The sequence below is a fragment of the Danio aesculapii genome, chromosome 3 (assembly GCF_903798145.1).
Source record: "Danio aesculapii chromosome 3, fDanAes4.1, whole genome shotgun sequence".
NCBI lineage: Eukaryota > Metazoa > Chordata > Actinopteri > Cypriniformes > Danionidae > Danio > Danio aesculapii.
Genome location: NC_079437.1, coordinates 43337410 through 43361691, shown reverse-complemented (window position 1 = coordinate 43361691; position 24282 = coordinate 43337410). Strand labels below are relative to the sequence as shown.

The 24282-nt window shown below is 35.2% G+C and overlaps 1 protein-coding gene across 1 annotated transcript in view; it reads right to left on the bottom strand.

Annotated features, from left to right (window-relative positions):
• Positions 1 to 20006, bottom strand: part of LOC130221517 (dedicator of cytokinesis protein 7-like) — a 57222-nt gene extending 37216 nt beyond the window's left edge. The window contains 13 exon segments of the mRNA XM_056454047.1: positions 30 to 178; positions 334 to 503; positions 3144 to 3283; positions 4363 to 4533; positions 6615 to 6728; positions 6873 to 7013; positions 8764 to 8859; positions 9030 to 9116; positions 11820 to 11921; positions 15243 to 15415; positions 15718 to 15882; positions 19780 to 19878; positions 19881 to 20006. Of these exon segments, the coding sequence (XP_056310022.1) occupies positions 30 to 178; positions 334 to 503; positions 3144 to 3283; positions 4363 to 4533; positions 6615 to 6728; positions 6873 to 7013; positions 8764 to 8859; positions 9030 to 9116; positions 11820 to 11921; positions 15243 to 15415; positions 15718 to 15882; positions 19780 to 19878; positions 19881 to 19890 (1617 nt within the window). The 5' untranslated portion in view covers positions 19891 to 20006.
• Positions 20007 to 24282: the final 4276 nt, after the last annotated feature.

The window sequence follows — 24282 nt, the reverse complement described above, 5'->3', positions numbered from 1 at the left end:
TGCTTTGTGAGCAGTGCACAGGAACTCACCACTGATGGCAGAGCGAAGGGATTGGCTTTGGAGTGGGGCAGCGGTGAGCCAGCGATTGCCATGGCAACAGACTGGCTGATGGTTCCGTTGTCTGGGTCGTTATCATCGGCGAGCGCTGAGGCGTGACGCATCCGCTGTGGAGACGTGTCTGCCACACACAAAGGTGAACAGATACAGATCTCAGCTGAAATAGGACTTTTGTTCAGTGTTTAATGACTCTCTGCAGCTCTGACCTTTGAATGGCTATTGAGTTCATAAACAAAAGAGTTCATAGAAAACAAGCGGAGAGAGAGATCAGCTAACCGGTGAAGTCGTGCAGCTGAGGCAGTGTCTCCATGATGATAGGGATGAGGGGCAGGTAGAGCTGAGCCACGTGCGAGCGGACCTGAGGGTCTGTGTATCGGGGGTCTGCATCGTGACTGCACAGCAGAGAGTGAAGCGCACTGATGGCCTTCTTGTGGAGGAAGAATACACTGATGGAGAGACAAAGAGAGAGAGAGAGAGAGAGAGAGAGAGAGAGGTGATTTAAGGTGTTAACAGCCCATGTCCTATTTAAAAACAGGACAAAAATAGTAAGCTTTTTCATATTTTCTAGAATGTAAGTCATGTTTTTTTACCTGAATTTTCAGAAATACAGATGTGGATTTTTTTTAAAGCGATAGTTCACCAAAAATGAAAATTAGCCAACAATTTACTCACTCTCAAGCCATCTTGAATGTATATGATTTTCTTCTGTTAGTTGAACACAGTCGGAGTAGTTTTAAATGTAATCCTGGCTCCCATTCTGTATAATGGTGTTGGGTAGTGGCCATATTTTAAAAATGTTCCCATTGTCAAACTAACCCATGAGGTTAACAAATTTCTTATGAAGTGGATCGTTTGGTTTTGTAACAAAGGAATTTCAAATATTTTAATTTTAAACAAATCACTGACCTCTGACTTGATGCATGGCATAAGATGTATCTGTAGTGACAGTTACGAAAAAAGAGGCATCTTAAAGGAACCACTTACTACACAGTTTGTTTACCAAAGACAACGACGACAAACAATAAAACTAAGCTGGCTTGTCATTACACCGTGTCCTAACTACATGCCCCACTACGCCACAACACCATAAAAGTTTTTCTTGTAATGATCTTAAGAAGTTGATTCATGCTTTTTTTGAGAGGGAGACGTGACTAGTGGTGTAAGGGATCACAAATCTCATGGTTCGTTTCACATAATGGTTTTTTAATCACGAATAGGATCATTTTTCGGATCAGCAAAGAAGAGGAGACGACAAATGCAATTTGCTGTCTATTTTTTACAATAACAGTACTGCAAGACACTTTTGGTTTCATTAAATAAAATGAAGAAATAATCAGCTGAATAAAAATTACTGTTACTAATTAAGTAACATTACTACTACTGCTGCTGATAATGCTAAAGTAAAAATCTAACATTATAATGTGTACATCCCATATTTATTTATAGTCTCATTTTTAATAAATGATCGAAAATGGTGTTCAATTGACATGTAGGTAAGTATTTAGGCTTTCCTGTAAAATATAATAATGACGAAAGAGATTATTTGCTGGGTTTCATAGATGTTTTCTGTCACTGTTGTTGTTGTCACTGTAGCTTATTATTTCTTCATTTTATTTTATGAAACCAAAAGTGTCTTACAGTACTTTTTTGTAATAAATGGAAAGCAAATTATATTTGTCTCCTTCCCTTTTTGGCTGATCGGAAAAATGATCAGATCCGTAAAAAAAAACATTATGTGATCCGAACTATGAGATTTGTGATAGGTTACACCACTAACCCCTAGACTTAACTATTGCAACTCTTTGTATGTGGGTATCAGTCAAAATGCCCTAAATACACTGCAAATAGTCCAAATTATGGCTGCAAGACTTCTAACAAGGACTCATAAGCATGAACACATATCGCCAGTTTTATCCTCTATGTGTTGGCTGACTGTTAGGTCACAGATTGATTTTAAATGATGATTTTTGTTTATAAATCTTTAAATAGTCTGGCGCTGTCTTATCTATCAGATCTCCTACATGTATATAATCCTGGTAGGTCACTAATGTCTTCTGATCAGTTTATTCTTTCTGTACCAAGGTCCTGGTGTAAGCGAAGTGGGGATCGGGCTTTTGCTGTTATGTGCCACTATGTTAGTGGCTGGTATTTAAATGTTTTGTGTCACGGTGTGTTTGATACAATCTTGAGGCTTCGCATGTTGTTAGGACACAGCGTTACTGTTTAACATATCACTTTTACTCTTCCACTATGAATGTACATAGGTACAAACACATAGGTCTCAAACTGGATTCCTGGAGGGCTGCAGCTCTGCACAGTTTTGCTCCAACCGTAATCAAACAAAGCTGATCCAATTGATCAAGGGGTTCAAGACTACTATAAACTATTAAGCAGGTGTGAGTTGGAGGTGGCTGGAGCTAAACTATGCAGAGCTGCGGCCCTCCAGGAATTGAGTTTGAGACCACTAGTCTAGAATACATTTGGCAGCCACATCTTAAAAATGTGTAATATTTTTGTTACAAAGCACACTGATCTGCTTCAGAAGACACGCGTTAACCCCCTGGTGGCGTATAGGTTAGTTTTATGATGGATTTTTGTTTATAGGTTAGTTTTATGATGGATGCTCAAAAAATAAAAATAAAAAGAAGGGCCACTATATATATTTCTGCAGGTTTCACAAAGCCAAATGTACAATGATAATAGCTATTGATCCTTTCTAATGGCCAGTGGAAAAGATTTTTACTTGCCCAATTAAAATTGAAATTGAGCTATTTCTTAGCCACATGGTTAAAATAATGTGTTAAAACAAGCAAATTCTAATTCTATACATACACTTTCAAATGCAATTGGGTAGCTTTACATGAACAAAAGGAAATTAAGACCTGTTTAAAAGTATTTAAAACCTACAACACCATATTTCAATGAATTTAATACCCCACAGACACCCTGTATCCAAAACTATTATACAGCATGAAAGAGCCAGTATGAAATTTAAAACTCCTGTTCATCTCACAGAAAACGAGGATGGCTAATTCCACTGTGGATGCCATCTTGTGAGTGTATGTGAGTGTATTAGTGCTTCTTACCCCTCTCCGTCCGGCTCCAGGATGAGTGACAGTTCAGCTAACAACAGGCCTGAGAGAAAGTGCTGCTGGCGGAACGGCACTGACAGCTCAAACATGCTGACGACACCTTGATCCTGAACATGACTGGAGAATGCAGAGCTCTACAAAAGACCACAAACAAAATGACTGATTTGGGAAGGGTCACATCCTAAAGTCAAACTCAATTTACAAAAAAAAAACTCTTTTGAGTGTCCAGCTTGATATATAGTGTTACTGTGGCGGCAGAGAGCACTAAAATGTCCATCACGACAGGATTTAAACTTCAAAGTGAGAAACACAATTACAGACACGTTGAGAAATTGATATTTGTGAGGATTATGTGAATACGGCTGATTTGTATAAACATTTGCAGCAAAGAACTTTCTCTAATCCACCCAAGAGAACATAAAGCACTCGGATCTTGCAGGAGTGGAAAAAAACAAACTGAATTATTGCCACATCCAACAGAACCGAACTTGCCAAGCTTGAGGAGTGAGGAAAGTCAAATTAACATCCATCATTCTTATTTATTACTCAAAAGCAGTATGTCATGAACAATTCCTTTTAAAATCTGTCCCTTCAAGATTTAACAGGGACGTTTTTATTATATTTACAGCCTAAAATGATTTAGTGATGTCTTTTCTCAAATCTTATTTCTGTAAAAATGCACTATATATATATATATATATATATATATATATATATATATATATATATATATATATATATATGTACATACGTACACACATACACACACACACACACACACGTATATAAATATATACATATTTAAATATATAGCTATATATACTGCTAAACAGAATCTGTACAATATGCAGAATCTCTGCATATTCTTGATAAAAACAATTTTAGTAAAAAAAAAGAAAAACTTTATTAAATAAATAAAAATGATACAAAATAAAAACAAAAATAATAATTTAATTAATAAAAAAAGCTAAAATAAAGGCAAACACGTCTTAGCATAAAAACACAAGCAAACAAATAAAATTTTATTAAAATAACAAACAAAAATCAGTACAAAAATATGATTTAAAGGATTAAAATAGAAAAATGAAAACCAACAATACAAATAACAAAATTATTAAATTTTACATAATTAATAAAATACATAAGTAAAGAAAGTTTAGAAAAAAAAGGTTTGTTAAGAGAGTACCGAGCACTACTGTCTACAGTGTAATACCTGAGAGGTGGTGGAAGATGTGGAGGGTGAAGGGGACGCTGGAGGACTGAGAGTGGCACAGGGCAGGTTCAGGATGACGTAATGCTCGTGACTGCAGACGATCCGTATGAAGTCCATCCTCAGTGCTGTTAGAGAGCTGGGGTTCTGCGCTGTGTGCAGCTTATTATTAATCTGAAGAGACAAACGTACCACAGTGACATGGCTACATTAGGCTACAGCTTCTCATTCGAAACCTTCAGTCATGTTTTTTTTTTTAATAACGGGTTATAATCGCACCAAAACGTATTAAAAGGTAAGTGAATTATAAAAGTGTGATCTTTTCAGTAAACGTAGTAGTGCTGGGAGTTATTTGTTTAACCCTTTAAGGTGACATGCTGACTGACTGACAGGTGCGTGATGCGTGAGGCCAGCAAACACGACGTAGCTTTCAGTTAAAATGAACAGTTTCCATAATTATACTTTATAGATAAAGGTCTATGGTTCTGCATACATAACTTTATCTTGAAGTTTATAGCCGTTTCACTTTACTTCAGCACACATTAATAGGTCTACTGAAGACATTCATAAATATTCCTAGCAAATCTAATAAATGTTGGAGACATACTTGTTAAATAAATGCACTAAATCTCACTTCAGCGGCATTTATTTGAGACCTAACAAGTAAATCTACACTTGAGCATTGTATATTTGAGGGCATGCAAAGAAGCTTTGTGCACGAACAGAGGAAATCAGCGCGCAAGCAAAGAGATTTGCATGCTTGTATTACATAAATGCGATCTCGATTTGTAATACCGCGTTCACGACATTTGCCATTAAAATAACACCATAGGTAGTTGGAAGATCTGTGTAAACTCCTGCTGCCAAAGCTGGAAAAAAATCCGAGAGGAAACACTGGCATTCATATATTCACATGAGATCCACCAATAAACCACCAGTAAACCACAATCCAATCAAATCTTGTTTGACAAAATCAAGTCCCACCCTACTTTTTTTGATTGTGAAGCAATTTTACTGTTACAATAGGGAAAAAAGTTTGCAACTGTCATTTCATATTCACTTAAAGGGGAGGTTCAACAAAAAAAATTATAAATTCCTCATTTACTCACACTCAAGTGGTTCTAAATGTTTACAAATATCTTTCTTCTGTTAAACATAAAATAAGCTAAGAATGTTAGGAAAAGCAGCCGTTGACACCCATATAGCAGGAACAAAAAAAAAAAACACTATGGAGGTCAATGGCTGCTTTTTCTCCAGCATTCTTCAGTATTTCTTCATTTTAATCAGAAGAAGAAGAAACTCACAAAATGGAACAAACGCAGGATGAGTAAACAAATGATCATGCTCATTTTGAATGAACTATCTCTTTAATGCAGAGACGCCCAAATTAGGGCCTGCGGGTTAAAGTTGGCCCATTCTAACCTTTGATTTGGGCAACCATCCCATGAGAAGAGATGGATAGGGAGGTGGTAGGACTGAATATCTTTGACAAAGATAGTCATTTGTTGGTTTTGTATTTTTCATTTGCAGTTACACAAAACTGTTTTGGTCCCAAGTTTACTTATTACTTTTTGAAATGTATTATAAATTTATCAATATAACTGATAAAATGTCTTTTTTAATGGATTGCAACTCTGGAAATGAGCAAAAAAATAAAAGTTCTTATTTTATTTGGAAAGTACCACATCCACAAAACAAAATGTATGCTGACTGTACCAAATTGTAAACTATTTTTCATTGATCTGATTCCCTGACTTCTATACAGAGTAATACCAAAGCTATTAAGACATCCCAACTGCTAAAAACTGCTTTATGTTTTTACTATTATAAATTCATTAAACTCTTTTCAAATATACTGCATTAGTTATAAAATTAGGAAATAAATACTCATGGAAACGTTGGTGTAATACAGTTTGGTGTATTTACCCATAAGAAAAAGTTTGGGCACCCCTGCTTTAATAGGACAGTTCACCCAAAAACAAGTTATACCTAAGAAACTGAAAACCTGTAACCATTGACCCCCATTGTGGGAAAAACAATTACTATGGAAGCCAATGGTTACATGTTTCCAACATTTTTCAAAATATCTCCTTCTGTGTTCAATAAAAGAAAGAAATAAAATGAAAGTTTGAAACAATTAAAGGATGTGTAAATGATTTTTTGGGTGAACTACCTCTTCAAAACCTAATTCAGCTGCATGAACAATAAATGTGATGGCACTGCCTAAAAAGACAAAAGATGTGTGTACCATGTACCTGTTTATAATAAGAGCGGACAAGGTTGAAAACAAAGCCTCTATCCATGAGAGACAGCAGGTCATTGAGGAAAAAGGCCAAACTGCTGTTTAACCTCTCCATTAGCTCCACATCCTAAAACACACACATATATATGGGATAAGCACGCTTCCTGTTATTTCATTACAAAAGTCATAAAAGAGAGTATAAAACATCATGAAGTCTCAGTCTGTCTCTTATCTGCATTCCTCCAGCAGTAAAATGAGATTGATTTTTTACCTTGTGATATCTGCTGGCTATGTCTGCACTGATGGCACACACTAAGGCTGCAATGTCATCAACAAATCGGTCTGGAAAACGCTGGCGTCGGGGCATGTCCAGGCGTGAGGACAGGAATAGATGATGGGACATGCTCTTCACCTGTTATCACACACAGAAGAATGAGCGATACAATCCTGGCTTAGAAAAAACACCAAACTATAAGTTTTTCAAAACACACATGCCCAAAATTGATTGAAATTAAACTCTTAAAGGGAGAGTTAATCTAAAAAAAAAAGGAATTTTCTCATTTTCATTTGGGGTTATCTCTCAGTTTAAAAACTAGCCCAATTTTAAACTGAACATACTGCAAAATTGCAAAAATTGCAAAATTGCAAAAATGCAGATATGATACTTCTCCTGGTTCTAGTTAGCATTTTAGCATTCAAATGTATAGAAAATAAAGCATAGTAACAGTCAATACAGTAAATACAAAAATATATCTTCTGAGCAACATGGAAAGACAGCTTTGGCCATAATCTTGTAATATGTATAAGAAAAAAAGCATTTGACCAATTTCTTTGGTTAAATTGGTTTTCTGACACCACTGTAAGACAAAATATGAGTTGTTTTATTTAACGACAGCCTACTGTATATAGACAAGAGGTCAACCAGATGTTTACATTGCCAGTAAAAGAGTTAATGTAGCCAAGTGGAATAAAACCATTGAACAATCTCATTTAGTCATAGTTAAAAGGTTAGTTCTCCCAAAAAAGTACTGTTAATTATTCACCTTCATGTCGTTCCAAACCCCACCACCTTCGTTTGTCTTCAAAACACAAATTAAGATATTTTAGACTAAATCCTCCACAGTCCAGAATAATATTCTCAAAATTGAGGATATATGTTGTTGGTGGTTCAATCAGAATATTATCAAACTACGAGAATACTTTTGTGCACACATAAATAAAAAAAGCGGTGTTCTCTTTATGTGACGCGCTAGGTCACCTTGCTGACTTACAGTGCATTCATAAAGTATTCATATCGCTTCACTTTTTCCACCTTTTTTTATGTTACAGCCTTATTACAAAATAGATTAAATTCATTTATTTCCTCAAAATTCTACACACAATACCCCATAATGACTATGCGAAAAAATACTTTTTTTTAAATTGTTGCTAATTTATTACAAATAAAAAACCTGAAAAATCACATGTACATCAGTATTCACAGCCTTTAATCAATACTTTGTTGATGCACCTTTGGCAGCAATTACAGCCTCAAGTCTTTTTGAATGTGATGCCCCTTCATTGATATTTTGGCAGTGTGCTTTGGATCATTGTCCTGTTTCTGGACACATATGTTTTGTTTCAATTGAAGGAAGTTGTGCATAGGCACCTGGGGTACACCGGGGTATCAGTGCACATTGCTTGTGAACGAGACCCTTATACTGACACTGATGAGAAGAAACTTTTGACTAAAGGCATTATATTTGTTTTATGTGCTCACAAAACTATTCTCTTTATTAGATTTATAATAGTCCTATTGAAACACTGAAAGCACATGGACTGTTTTGAGGATGTTTTTGGTTCCTGTCTGATCAAATCTAAACCATTGCTTTCTATGGCGGATGAGAGAGCTCTTGGATTTTATGCAAAATATCCTAATTTGTGTTCCGAAGATATGAGGGTGAGTAATCCTTGACAGAAATGTAATTTTTGTGGGTGAACCGTCACTTTAAGACAAAAAATATAAGTAACATTCCAAATCGGAGTAAATCTGAATCGAAAGGACAATGCGCAGCTAAATTAACCAAATGACACTATTATCTTCTTTAGAGCTTCTTTTTAGTGCAAAGCTCAATATGTTTCCAAACTGAATCTTGCTAAACTATCACTTTTATTGGACTGACCATGAGCTGGAAGAAGAACCAGGCCTGCTGCAGAGACGCCTCCCTCACGGTGCTGGTGCTCACCACCCACTGCAGAGCCAACTCTTCATGAAGCAGCTGTACGGAGATGAACATCATTACAAAACATGACTATATGCTTAACCACACACATCCACACACACAATAAAGGCAGAAATCCTAATAATATGCATGCATGAAAAAGGCGGCTTAATGAATGAGTGCGTACATGGATGAATGGAGGAATGAATCATGAGTATGTGCTCTACCTTCTTGGCGATCTGCCTGGAGGGAGGACAGAGAAGGGAGGCAGTCTCGATGTAGGCGGACATGCGGTTACAGGCTCGCTCACTGGCCTGCAGACCAGTGGGTGAACACAGAAGAATGGTGGTGATGATGACAATGAAGATGATGATGAAGAATGGAAGATAGAAAGATCAAGGAAAACAAAATAGAAGATGAGGCAATGCTTGCTGGATGCATTAAAGCAGATCCTTTTACAAAAACAAAACAACGAAATTCTACCCTAGCTGAGTCAGATTTAATAAAGAGTCATGTGGTCATTAATGCATAATAAACCGTGACAGGTTGATTAAAGACTTGTGTAATCCTGAAAGGGGTTATTTTGCGGTTAGCTGACTGATAACAATCAGTTGATTGTACACTATCTGGTTTATTATAAGATCTATGCATAAATAAATTGATCCCACTTTAAATTAGGTGGCCTTAACTAATATGTCCTTATAATGAAATTAATAATTTTCTACAATGTACTTGCATTAATACATGTTTTACATTGTATTTATGATTGATTAAATGCCTGCATGTAATTATATCTGTAATTACTTTCTGTAATTACATTTGTAATTACACTGTTGACCATCACTCACATCTTAATTCTGTCCCTAACCTTACCCATATTCTATCACAAGAGCACCAGAAGTGTTCTGCAATACACTATGAACAAAGTAAGTCCATTGTATTTGATTCTTCATGCTTTGGTGAGAATTATTCTTTAACTATTTAAAATTGTTATGCTTTCTGCTTAGCTGTGATATTTTCATGTTTCTTATAGAACTGTAATTTCCCCCCACATATTAAACCAATTATTAGCAAATAACAATTTATCATAGTTAAACTCATTTTTAAACAACAGATTGAAACAACTGACCCTTCAAACTATTTACAAGTACAAACAAGTACTGTTTAAATAAGTAGTTAATGTTGACAAAAATTATTTCATAAAAACAAAAAATATAGATCTCAAGCAAGTTTGGCCTGACTGACAGGCAGAAGAAGCACAGCAGACAAAGCAGAATGAGATGAGCTGATGATGAGAAGAGTACACAACCTTCTACACAAATCCTCCCACACACAATGAGATATACAAAACAGAGACAAATGGACAGAAGCAAAGCTGGCAAAAGGTTACAGTGCATGATTACTGAAGTGATGAAATGGTACAGAGCAAGACTTGTTAGCATGTAAAGATTGAGAGTAAGGGGAGGTAATGTTAGGGTTAAAAGTTTAGTACAATAATATGTAATGTCAAAGTTTAATGTTCAAGACAGTAACAGGTAATAAACAATGGCTTTGTTGTGAATTTACTTTATGCTCAACACTAAAATACTGCATAAATCATTTGCGGCTAAAACACCATTTCCATCTTGTGCTCAAGAGAATAAAAATGGCTACTTCTTGGGAAACTAGAGTAAAATATGAATATTAAAAATGATTGCTACTAAAACTGGGAAACTCCATTTTGCTCAGTAGTAAATAAGTTTTACCTCGGATGACATACAGCAACAAACGCTGTCATGTCATCCTGCATTTGGAGGTAGTGTCTAATTTTGCAGGACTAAGAGGAGGCAGTTGTAGGATATAATTATATAATAATATATAATTATATTTTAATCCAGAATCAAACAAAAAGTGCTTCAGGTGATATTGATGTGTCATTGCTCTTTGGATAAGGGATTTATAAAGATAAACAAAAACTCCAAGGCACTCTGTGCAAAAAGTCATTATTAACATGTTAATAAAGGCTTTTAATGTTTCACTTACTTTTCAGTTTAGTTCACTGGTTAGTCTAGTTATTATCTAATCCAATCCAATTGTCTGTTGGAAATGGGAAAAACCTTTTTTGATGAGCATCAAGGCATTTATTCGATAAATGTGTTTCCATTGTAGTTTATTCACATTTTTCTTATCGAAAAAAAGTTTATCCTATTCAATTGTACAGCTTGCAGAATCTTTTCATCAGCATTTTAAGAATTTAAAAGAACCTTGCTCTTCCATCCAGCTTTTTAAATACAATATTCTGAAATGTGCATCAAAATATGTGGATGAAAACACACAGTAACATGAAATGTTAAAGTTGAGACCTCAACAAGTAACTTTTGAGGTAACGGTTTGCTTAACCATTAATGTAATGGTAAAAAGTTTGAGACAGAAGTAATGTAATGCTAAGGGTTTGAGACTGTGACATGTTATGTTGTGGTTAAAGGAATAGTTTACCCCAAAAATTTAATTTACTAACTATTTATTGATCCTCAAGTGATAATAAAACCTTTATGAGTTTCTTTCTTCCAGTAAACATAAAAGAAGATATTTTGAAGAAAGCTGAACACCTGCAACCATTGACTTCTATAGTAGGAATACCAAATACCATGGAAGTCAATGGTGGTTGTGTTCAACAAAAAAGACAATCACAAAGGTTTGGAACAAGTAAAGGGTTAGGGTAAAGGATAGAGTAAATGATGGGATAAAATAAATGATGACAGAATTTTCTCTTTTTTAGTGAGTTATCCCTTTAAATGTATGAGAGAGTAATAAAAAGAAATGTTAGGGTTTAGGTTTTGACAGTATCAGGTTATGATGGTTTGTACATTTTTAGAAAATAAATGGTATTAATAATAACATCAAATAAAAAACACACATCAAATAAAAGATATTGTAATGAATAATGTTATGCTGATGGGGTGATGCAGAATGGTACAGTAGGGTGTATGGTTTGAGGCAGTAGAGCGGGACATTAGGTTATAGGGTTTAATCGGCACCTGCTTGAGCTCACAGCTGGAGTTGGGGTTCCGGCGGAGAACGGCCCTCGAGCCCCCTGGAGCGTAAGCAGAGTTTACCCAGGAATGAGAGCGGTCTATTCCCTGCTCATCCACCGACGACACATAACACACAGCATAGGGCAACACGGGGGAGGGCACAACAGCCACACACAGGCGTCGCAGGGAGGAGACAAAGCGCAGTAACAAGAATTATTTGAGAAGAGGGTGGGAAGAAGCGGGGAGGAGGCAGTAGCACACAGTAAAAACACAGTACAGACATAAGCAGAGCGATCAACAGCTAGTGCAGGAAACACCGCACAGGCTTACCCATCACTCCAACAAACAACATCAAAAGCAGAACTGCATATTACAATTTATTCAGTTAATCCAGTTGCTTCCTGAATCAAGTCAAAAAGGACATTTTCAGCATTTAATAACACTTTAGCTTAAAGAAATTAAAATAAAAATGTTTAGATGCTAGTTTCAGTCTGTTAGTTTAAAGGATATTAGCTAGTGTGCTCCAAAACAGTGACAACAGTCACATTTAGAAGAGATAAAACTGATATAAACATCCAAAGCTTGTAGTTCAACTAAATCGATCAATGATTTTTTTTCACGTCACCTCATACTTCTGTTTCTCAAATATTGACTAATCAAATGCTCTCAAGTATCTGACATGCCCCTTCCCTTCAATATGCTTCTCATTTTGCTTTCATTTAATGTGCTTGATCTCAACCACACTCGTTGGCAGAGCTGTGATAAAACAAAACACTACTGGCTGTTTTTTAAAGAGGAGGGGCCCTCTTATGTCCCACCCTTTCCTCATTTTTTCTGTTGAGATTATGTCAAAACATTGAATAAAAAATGCACATTTCAAAGCACTTTATGGGACCTTTAAGCACAAACAGTCACTATTAATAGTGTTAACTTTTTACCTGCCTATCACTGGGATATTGGGTGTTTATTTGTACTTCTCAAGAACAAATACTGCATACATCCCTAATCCTATCCCAACCCAACTACTACCTATAAATAGGCAGTGAATTAAGAGTTTACACTGGCTAAAAGTTATAGTTAAGGCTTATTAATAATGACAACTGTACCCTAAAGGGGACCTATTAATAATGTTTTTGCAAGATTCCTAAAACCCTTAATGTCATTAGAATGTGTATGAGAAGTTTCAGCTCAAAATACCACAAATAATGTTTTATAACTATTTGAAACTGCCCCTTTTAAGCTTTGATGTTTTACTGAGTGTCACTTTCAATCGAATGAGATTGTGGTCTTTTCAAAAAGAGCGAAGCTACAAACACCTACACATCAGCATAGTGGCAGATTCAAAACAGGACTAACGATATCTCTATGAAAAACTTAAAATGTCAAAAGTTGGTCATGGTGTGAAAAAATTTATGGTGGACGGCTGCTTCTTACTCAGAGCTGTTTATGCTAATAAGGGATAACTCATCACTAATAGGAAGGACTTTCCCCCTCTGATGACACATACAAAGGGAGAATGTCAATCAAAGTGTTTCAGCAGACTGTTTGATTATAAAAAACAGAATTAATTCATTTTTACCATTAAAGGCTGGCTATATTCACACACTGTTGCCACACATCTGTGTCTGAACCCTTATAAAAGTAATTTTTGCATAATAGGTCCCCTTTAAAAGAAATTGCAATCAATTACACAAACACTCATATACTTACTATATGTTTATGATTTTATTTTGCACTTTTCAGTGCATTTCTCCTTAAGGCATAACTGACAAAGCAAATGCTGTTAATTAACCCACACTCAGGTAATCCAAGGTGTAGTTGGCTTTTATCATTGGTATAATATTACAGAAAAGTTTTAGCTGAAACTGTGGTCTTTGGTGGTTCATAAAATGTAAGGTTCATAAAATGTAAGGCATTGGTTGTACACTATATCAATAAAGTGTTTAGTTTTTTAAAAACACTAAGAATGTTAAGAATGAGCCACTAAGAATGGTTCTTATGACATTTTTCTACAGGAGGAAAACGCAAACTACTTCCAAACACTTCAAATATAGTCTGTGTTAGTAAATGCAAGATTATTTATGAAATCCAGGCAAAAACTGTATGGCAACGCTTCAAATGTTCAATATGTCAGATTCTGGAGTGCACTACAGGTCTAAAGAAAATTAGAAATGATCAATTATCTTAAATAAAATAAATACATTTATAGATATGGTAAATAAGTAATAATAATATAATTTCACTCACCTAGGAAATGGAGGCCATGTGAATGGTTTGTGAGCACAATTAAGTGCACACAGCATGCCATATTATCTAAAATTGTAAGAAATAATTCCAATAGGCAGTTGACTGTGTAAAGCCACATAAAACAAACAAAAATACGATGTATATGCTAATCAGTCAGAATCAGGGGTGAAGTGACAGCGACCAGCGAGACCTAGCTGTCTTTCAAGTGGCCACACCCTTAATTAAGCACTTAATAAAAACGAAACGGAAGAGTTATAAAAAAATTCACCCCCTCACAGTTGTCATGAAGGGTAATATTAGCTATATGAACCAAAATCGTTCTTTGTACCAGGCTGTAAACATCTTTTTTCTGTTGTAAAGTTGGCCATTTTAACATTGGGGTCAGCAGAAATGTTATGGGGTAAAGTCTAGATACGGATACGCGGCCGGCTGGAAGTGCGATATGCACATTAATATAGCAGCATTTTTTAATGACACTGTACAACAATAATTAATATTTTTAAAGTACTGTGACGATTGAGTTTAGGGTTGGGGTGGCGGTAGGTGTTAAATAATACAATTTATTGTTTATGCTATTTAACAGATAGCATAAATAAAACTCGGTGCAACTCCTGCTTTTACAGTGCTGTGACTGTTGGGTTTAGGATTGGGGGTAGGCATTAATAAAATACAATAAATGAGAAAATTAATAAAGAATATAAATAATTTTCAATAACTACCGGCCGCAACCATATCCGATCTAGCAAAAACCCTGTTATGGAGCCAAGACTAGCAGAATTTGGATGAATTGCAGTTTCAGTTACTTCCGTATTAGCTTCACGAGGGAGAGCAGGAGGTTGCCGCTTGGTAGTGACTATACTACAGCAAGAATAACAGTGTTGGCTTGGTTACGGCTGTAAGGAAAGCAGTGAAGTCAAATCTAGCAGGATTTAACTGATTCCATAAACTACACAGCATCCCAATATTCGCAGATTAAATTCAGCATAAAAATGTAATAAAAAATTATACAAAATTGAACACCTTTTAAAATAGAATTTAAGATTTTTAAATACTTTAAGGGTCTTAAATTTCTCTAAATTGATTTTACAACTTTTAATACTTTTTAGGACCCCGTGGACAAGCTGTTGTAGCTGCTGTAACTTGAACAACCAATCAAAAGGCAGAGAAGCAACCGCTCACCTTGCTGCCGATGATCCTCTGCACCTCCTCATCAGGGGTGGCGGGGGTAGAGGCCAGGTCAGGGTTAGAGTTACTAATGCTCTTGGAGCGGGACAGCAGCAGGGCACTGGGTCTTGACGTGGCCCTAGAAAGCGTGGCATAGTGTATGGGCAGATCATATGATGCACCTCCCACTGAAAGAGGAAGAGGGACAAAATCGGTGTATAAACTTAAATGATCATCTTGCTATTAAGGTCAAATGAGTGCTTAAACGCATATGGACCAGTTACTCATAAACAAAAATAAAAACAGAGTAATGAATCAGCGTAGTGTTCTAACAACAAAACTGTATCTCTAAGGCACAATTTCAAGATATTAAACAAAATCTTGTTGTCATCGTATTTTCAAAACACAGATAATTTTAGTTCCTTCCTAGAAACAGGTTTTGTATAATGTCTCAGCTTTCTGTGATTTTTGGGCTGTATTTCTATCTCACCAGCAGGGGGAGACAGAGGCTCTGTTGTGGGCAGATGGAAGCCGTAGTGGATGTAGGAGGACAGCAGATTGTTGCGGCCATGATGGTCCTGGTTTCCTTCCAAGTTCTTATGGATCTGGTTTACCAGCAGGGCCATGGCTTCAAACGCAGCACGGCCAAGATTTACTGCATTCGGAGGAAAGAGGGGAAATTAATTAGACAAAGAAACACCAGAAAAGATATGTGTCTAAAAAGAAAATGTCCTTATTTGTAATCTCAAAATAATAATAATAACATCAACAAAAAATCTTTAGGATGTTCTTTGTTATGAGATTAATATCCAACATGACTTCTTTCTATAATTATGTTTTTCTTAATTCACTGGTATAAAAGCATTTCATCATAACGTTTACTGTAGCAGTGAACACAAACAGAAACAGCATGCAAACAATGCACATATTTAAAAACACCTGACATCACAATGAAAATTGGTGTCTATGACAAGCATAGCTTTTAAGATTGATTCTCACAATGTACTTTTTGCAAATATCTTGAAACTATTGGTGTGATATAGATGTCTTTCAATAACATATGAATACATATACAATATAACTGTTCTTTCAACAATATATGAACTGACATTATCAATAAGTCGCTTCTTTTGCAACCAAACAAAAACACATCTTCAGTGTCCAAAAACATTCACTGGGTTATGATTTTTTAATATTTTCCATAAATTATAAAATTGATTAACATTAAACAAGCCAGAATGCTGTTTTCCCAATAATATTAAATTCAGTTCAATTCTAGTGTATTTGTATAGCCCTTTTCACAATAATTATTGCTTCAAAGCAGCTTTACAAGAGATGCACATTATTGCATTACAATCAAAATCAGAAAAGTTAAGGTTATTAGTTACCATAACTTTATTAGTTACTAATAACTTCATCAGGGCTTGACACTAACTTTTTCTGATCACCACCAGTCACTGTGGCTAGTAGATTTCCAACATTACTAGCCACTCGCAATTTTCACTAGCCACAATATTGTGGTTGGGAAATATATATTTATTTGCATAAATTTGACTGACATGCTAAAATTACTTGATTGAGATTTTGTGTTGTGTCCACATGCCTCCTCATTCATTTCACTTTTTGTGTGTGTTGTGTATAAGCGTGCTCAATGTGCATGAGCAAATTGGTTGTGCCGTATTGCAATAACTTTTTATTTCACAGGACCTTTCAGAGCTCAAAATTAAGGATTTACCAAATTTATCTCTGACCACACCAAAATAAATAAATAATTTATTTAGTAGCCACAAATTTTAAATAATGTGTCAAAACAAACAAAACTTAGCTGTATACATGTTTTTTGACTCAACAAAACTTTCCTTAAAAATGACATTAAAAAAAAAAGAACTATTGTCAAAATATGCACAGTAATCTGTCGCAGATCACCAGTTAACTACACATAAATGAAGACTTAATTGTAAAGGATGATAATTAAACCATATTAACTAAAATAACTGCAAGCAAAAGAAAACAGGTGAAAACACACACAGTTAAAGTTAGGCCTGTTGATAATCTGTTCAAAGAATGATTAAAGCGAAAGCAATGTGGGTGCACGATCACCGCTTTTTGTCCAGTTTATTTTTAAAAAGAACTGATTGTACCAGTTGCATTTCCTCTAGGCACGGTTGCTTCGTGCAAGTAAACGGGAGAGCGCACGCTGTTTAACAGTCACGTGCATCACATCACCTGTGCGCGTGAGTGATCATCCTCTCATTCGGTATTCACCTGCTTTCTTTTGCTTGTGCAAACACAATTCGTTTTGTCAGTCATGCAGCTTCTCGATTTTAAGATCACATTTACACGAATATGGTGTCATTATTGGTTACTGTCGAAGCTTGCTTTTAAGAAAACTACAATTAAAAAAAGGTTTTTCAACCAGCCAAAGTGACTAGTGGGAGTGTATGTCTAACCTAGAGTTTCTCAACCGGTGGGCCGCAGCCCACTAGTAGGCCTGTGATACTGCAGGTGGGCCGTGAGATTAAAATTAACTCTCAATCTTATACTATAATTTTTGGATTGCATTATAATAGGCTACATTAAAATGATTGAAGTAATACACTTTCTCCTGTTCTCTGATTGATTACTTACTGATTGAACTCAGCGCAAAAACAGCCTCATGATCACGTCAGCAACTAGTATGCTATGCATGAACTATGCGTGAATTGAAAGTCTCTCTTTGTGTATTTTTGTGTGAACTATTTAATATATCCACATAGTTGTTCAAATTAATGTCCTGTAAGTGTTTTATAACAGACACGCACCCATACAGGAGGATCTAGGGAGGCTCAATAGTGTTTCTGCCATAGAATGTAAAATTAACCTGCATATGAGCTTCAGTGGTGCTCTTGCAGGAACGTGCACTGATCCTGTCAGTGATTTCCCAATAATATCCAGCTGCAAACTCAACCACCATCAGATCGATGCGTTTTAACAGATTTGGAGTGTTTTACTGTATTATACATTTGTCGGGATTTTTGAATAGTAGATATTTAATATTAGATATTCAGTCAGTCCAGTTTAAAGCAGAAGCTGGTCTTTTGAAATATACCTGTTAACCTGTGGTTCTCTTTGAATCTGTGTATGTATAAAAATAAAAATTTAATTAATATATAATATAGTTTTAGTTAATTAATTAATTATATATATTTTTAAATGCTGATATTAGAAAATAATAGAAGGCACATCAAATGTATAATATATATTTGTTATAATAATATAATATAATATAATAAAATATAATATAATTAATATAATATAATATAATATAATATAATATAATAATATAATATAATATAAGTTAAGTTAATAAATAAAGGTTTAAATTAGCATTTCATAAGCATTTTAGAGAAAATGTCAGACAGGTGGCCTTCAAAAATTGATCAGAGAAAGAAGGCCCTGCAGTGAGAAAGGTTGAGTACCCCTAGTCTAACCCACCACAGCTAAATTCTACCTGCATTTGGTGGGTTGGTGGGTGTTAATGTCAAGCCTTGATTATTATTATTATTAATTATTATTATTATTATTAACATTTTAGAATTTTAAAAGTTAATGTATATAAACATTTAACGAAATATAAGCACATGGATGTATTACAAAATGTGATACTGATGTTATACAACAGTTTCAACAAACCAAAAATCTAATAGTGAGTGAGGTGTTTTTTTTAGATATAATAGTGTTTTTTTCCTGTTCCGCCAATGAAAATATTTCCAAACAGAACATTTGTGCATCTCATTGCAACACCACTATGAATTAATCTGTTTTGGAATGAATCAAATGTTTGATTCAATGATAAATTAATAAAAGACATTAACTTTCCTTTTTTTTTTTTAAGGGGTGGTCCACTACGATATCATATTTTAAACTTTAGTGTATGTGTAATGTAGCTGTGTGAACATAAACAACATCTCTGAATGTAAAAAGTTCAAAGTTCAATGCAAAGGGAGACATTGGCTTTTACAGAGTTAGCTTAGCAAAGCCTACAGTGAACAAAGTTTGGGGACTACAAAATATACATCCGGGTTAATGATGTCATAAACCCTTCAGGTTACGAGCATACACCCAGCACAGCAGAGAGATGTGGTCAGATGCGCTGTAATGTTATAGTAGAAACGCTTCTTAGTGACATGGAGCCAATTTACGAATCACAGCACATTATGTTAGCTGACCAATCAGAGCCTCTTGAGGGCGGGCTTTGGATGAACTAGGTAATATAGTCGTTTTCATGTTAGCTGAGTAGCTGTATACAATAAAGTAAGATATATAGAAAAACATAACATGATTTTTACAAGTGAAGCATGAGCACATATTGCTTAGCATCTTATAAACACGACCAAGCCTTAAAAATACACTCTGGACCACCCTTTAAACGAATCAGCCATTTTAAATAAATTTTTCAGGATTACGACTTAAAAATTTTAATTTGTTGTTTTTTTGTCAGTATGGCACTTATTCTTAAGAATTTTTTGGAACAAGATTTCTGTGAATGTGGCCCAGCTCCAGTCTCACTAACCGATCTGTCCTGCTATGACAGGTGGGTGCACGATCAGTAATATGAGTTTGCTCATCAGCTGATGCAGAAAGCGAACACAGGTGTCCAGCAGTGCTCCTTCAGAGCCGCCATGCTAGCCTTCAGCTCCGCCTCCACATTGGACTCTGTGATGATCACATCCTTCAGTCTGAAGGGGAAAGAGTACTCCTCCAGAACATACACCAGCGTGAAGAACTTGTCCAGGTGCGGATCCTACACACAACAGGCGGGGAAAAAAAAAAGAGTGTATAACTGAGCATACATGTAAAGGCAATTTTCACAGGTCCCTAATATCCATACATTCATTCATTTTCTTTTCGGGTTAGTCCCTTTATTAATCTGGGGTCACCACAGCGGAATGAACCGCCAACTTATGCAGCATATGTTTTACGCAGTGGATGCCCTTACAGCTGCAACCCATCACCGGGAAACATCCAAAACTCAGTCCTGGAGGGTCGGTGTCCTGCACAGTTTAGCTCCAACTTCCTTCAACACACTTGCCTGGAAGTTTTAATATAACTTGAAAGAGCTTAATTAGCTGGTTCAGGTGTGTTTAATTGGGTTTGGAACTAAAATCTGCAGGACACCAGCTCTCCATGAACAAGTTTGGGCACCCCTGGTATGGATAAACTGAAAAAAAAATAAAAATAAAAATTTGGATGCACTTGGCCTAAAGCAAAAACACTGTATAATTATTTTCTATTAAATTAAATTATATAAAATGTAAGACTACTTTACATTTTACTTAAGTTAGAGTATATGGAGAAAGAAACACAAGCTAATAAAATTACCACATTTTATGAACATTTTATGGTCAAATGTTGCCGACAGTGAAAGAGTCAAGAGGTGTCCTTTTACCAGTGTTCTCATGACAGCACAGCAGCTATTGCAAGCAGCAGGAACAAGTATAAAAAATAGAAATGTCCTGTCAGGTTGTTATTTGAGTAGAATTAGCTTTCTGGTGAGCAGTTCATGCATAGATAAGTATATGTGTATGTGAGCGGAATATAGACAGAGGACAATATTGGATCATACAAGCTAGTAGGCGTGGGACGATAACCGTTTTGAAGGTATACCGCGGTTTGGAATTTTCTGCTATACCGTTCCTATGGTATGTGTAAGAATTTTTTATTTTTTTTTAGCTTTTAGGACAAAACTATCTCCAGCAGAAAAGATATACAAAGATGCCATTTTAAATTGTAAAGAAATCTGTGTTTTAGAAACTAATGAAGACAGCAGAAGTCATTTATTTATTTAAATTAGACATGCTCATTTCAGTTTATTTTACCAACCGACAACCACAGCTCATTAACTGAATATTAACCATTAACCGCTAACAGAGAAATATTTAATATTGTTTAATGAAAAAATTACGTGTCTTTTTTGTGACACATGAAATTTTTAAAATACTTATTATATTATAATATATTATAAAAAAGTAGAACAGCATACAGAACATCTTCATGCACCTGCAGTTTCCGACAGAATAGAAAAAAAGAATAAACTAAAAAAAATAATAAAATAACAGGCTGCTCTAGATATTTTTTACTTAAATGACAAATTTAGATCAAAACGAAAACACTGACTGAATCCTTTTTAAGAACCGCCATGGTTGTTTTTCCAATAATGTTTTTTTTTCTTCCATCAATAAAAATATCAGGCTTTTAAAATCGATCGCTCCACTGAAAATATGCATTTAATTAATGATTTGTTGTTATTATTATGTCACAAAACTCCTGTTAACATTTTAATAGAAGTCATTAGTTTAAAGATTATGTCATAATGACTTATTTCCCCTGTCTTACTAGCGATTTATGTGTGCGCGCTGCCAGTGCGTTTGGCTCGTATGTTGACTTTTTGTAAAGTATAGGCTACTACAGCATATAACCATTTTGTTGTTTACAATATATTGCATTAACTTACATACATGTTTTATAAGCTTTAAATTGAAAGCTTCATTATGAAAAATTCAAGAAAATCATTGGATTGGTTTGATTCATAGATTATGTAGGTAATTTTAAAAATTGATATTATATAAGAACTATAAATAACAAATTTTCCAAATGGAAAAAAAAGGTTGGTTTGTTGGTTGTACATTAAATCATCAATAGGTTATTTATTAAGTTTATGACGCGGCTCCAGGCAGCATGAGGCAATAGCATCTGCGCTGCATCAACTCGTCTGTGTCAAACTGTGACCAGAAATATTCTTCTTTCATTTTGCTTCTTCGACAAAATACATCTGTAGGCACGTGTGGTTGCACGTGTTACCATCCTGCAGGTTAACAACTATTTGTTGCACATCAGGGGCTGATCACGCTTTTCCGTTCCAAAAATGCGAGGTGCACTGCACTGCCTTTTATGTTGACAAGAAAAAAAGAAGCGCGGTGCTTTTTTTTATGTCACTATAGGAAAAGACTGAATCAGCTGGTCTATTGTGCGCGCGTATTGCTGTCCATGTTGTTATAATTGTAATATATAATAACATTGTGATATTCATGATTTGTAAAGTAATACAGCTCTGGATAACTTGACACTGCGATCATTAAAAGTTATCCGTCGTCCTGACAACACAAACACTGCAGGCACCTCTGCTTTCATTGATTGAAGAATGAAAAAGACACAACTGACGTAACGCGCTTTTCCACTCAGGGTTGAGTTTTATTTCAACCGCGAGCACACAGCACACAACAGCATAACATGAGGCATGCAGGGCGCATAAGCAGCACGCAAAACACTCGCGGCCATTAGTAAACCATTCAAAAAATGCCCTTCTCAATGCAAAAAGTGTGTTCACTGTGATCAGCCCATTATGCAGCCAAACTTTAAAATATATAAAATAATATTTTTTAATCTTTTAACTGATACCATTAATCGGTTACAAACGCACCATTTCAGTTAACGATTAATCAGTTATTTTGAGCATCTATAATTTGAATTATTCAGCCTAAAATGTTTACTGCTCCAAAATATTTAAAATGTTTCTCAAAATAAAAAATATTGTGTTCATAAGGGGAAAAAGCTTTTGTTTTTACACAGACATTTTAAAAAGAATATATTTTAGAGCAGTAATCACAATATCGTCAAACCGTGATATTTTTATTCAAGGTTATCATATTTTCAGAATCTCAAACTAACCTATGCCTACAAGCTAGTCAGTGGCTTGCTACGCTGGTGTTGCGCTTTGGTGACTATGGCCTTGAGCCACAGCATAGCCTTTTTTCAGCTCATTTTTCTCTTTTACCCAAAAACCAGCAGCTGACAATTTGAAGCATTCCTAAATGATGGACATGCAGACAACTTGTGTCAAGTGTGTGTCCATGTGAGCAAATAGTTTTTGATACTGTACATTTATTTTCTTGCCAAATGTGGATATTATGCACATTAAGGAAAACCTGTTGAATGTGAAAAGACTGTTGGAATATCTAATCAACTCCATGTGTTTAATAAAAAAGGTCAGGAGAGGGTTTCTTCAATGTCGAACATATTAGTAATTTATTGGATACAAATGAATAATTTGATTAAAAAAAATCTGTTATCCTCAATGCAATGCAAGAGTTACATTCAGGAGGTGCGCAACAATTTTCATTTTCTGATTCGAGCTTTTATAGGTGGAGTTAAGTGCAATTTGGCACTTGTCAGTCATTCTCCATTCCTCCATTGGCCACACCCAAGATATTACTCATGACTGTAAAGAAGTCTATTTTATAAACATGACGTATTCACAAAACTAAAGCAGAAATGTGCATATACCAAATAATAAATAAAAAAACTAACTTGATGGGTGAAAGTGCACAATAAGGAAACATTAACTTAAATATTGGCTTAACTGAACCACTTTAAATCATCATATGAGCCATAATCATTATTAAAGATCCCATGAAAGTTTTTTTTAGATGTTTAGATTTAGAACATTTAGAAGACAAAACTGATATAAACATGTAAAGCTTATAGTTTGTCACTTCTGCCTAAATGGATCAACAGTTTTATTCACGTCCTCATACAGATTTGTCATCACATCATAACCAATCAAATGCTTTTTAGAATCTGAAATGTCCCCTCCCCTTCTAAACACCTCTCATTTGCTTTTCATTTGATGCACTTATGCTCAACCACTCTCACTGGCAGAGTGGTAATAAAACAAAACAGTATTGGCTGTTTTTTTAAAGGGGAGGAGCTACACTACGTCCCACCCTTTCATCGTGTTTTGGTTGAGATTACGTCAAAATCAAATAAAAATGCACATTTCAAATGCACTTCACGAGATCTTTAAATAATTATTCTTGTGTATGTTCACTTTTAAGAAGGTTCTATGCAAAATTTAAATTTAGTGCTGTGGCGACCCCAGATTAATAAAGGGACTAAGGCAAAGAAAATGAATGAATGAATGTAATCTAATGTTGTACATAATGGACACGTCACAACACCGTCACACATCCTTAAAGCTTAGTAGCGGAAACTTTTTAATAATTTCATGGGTGTGGCT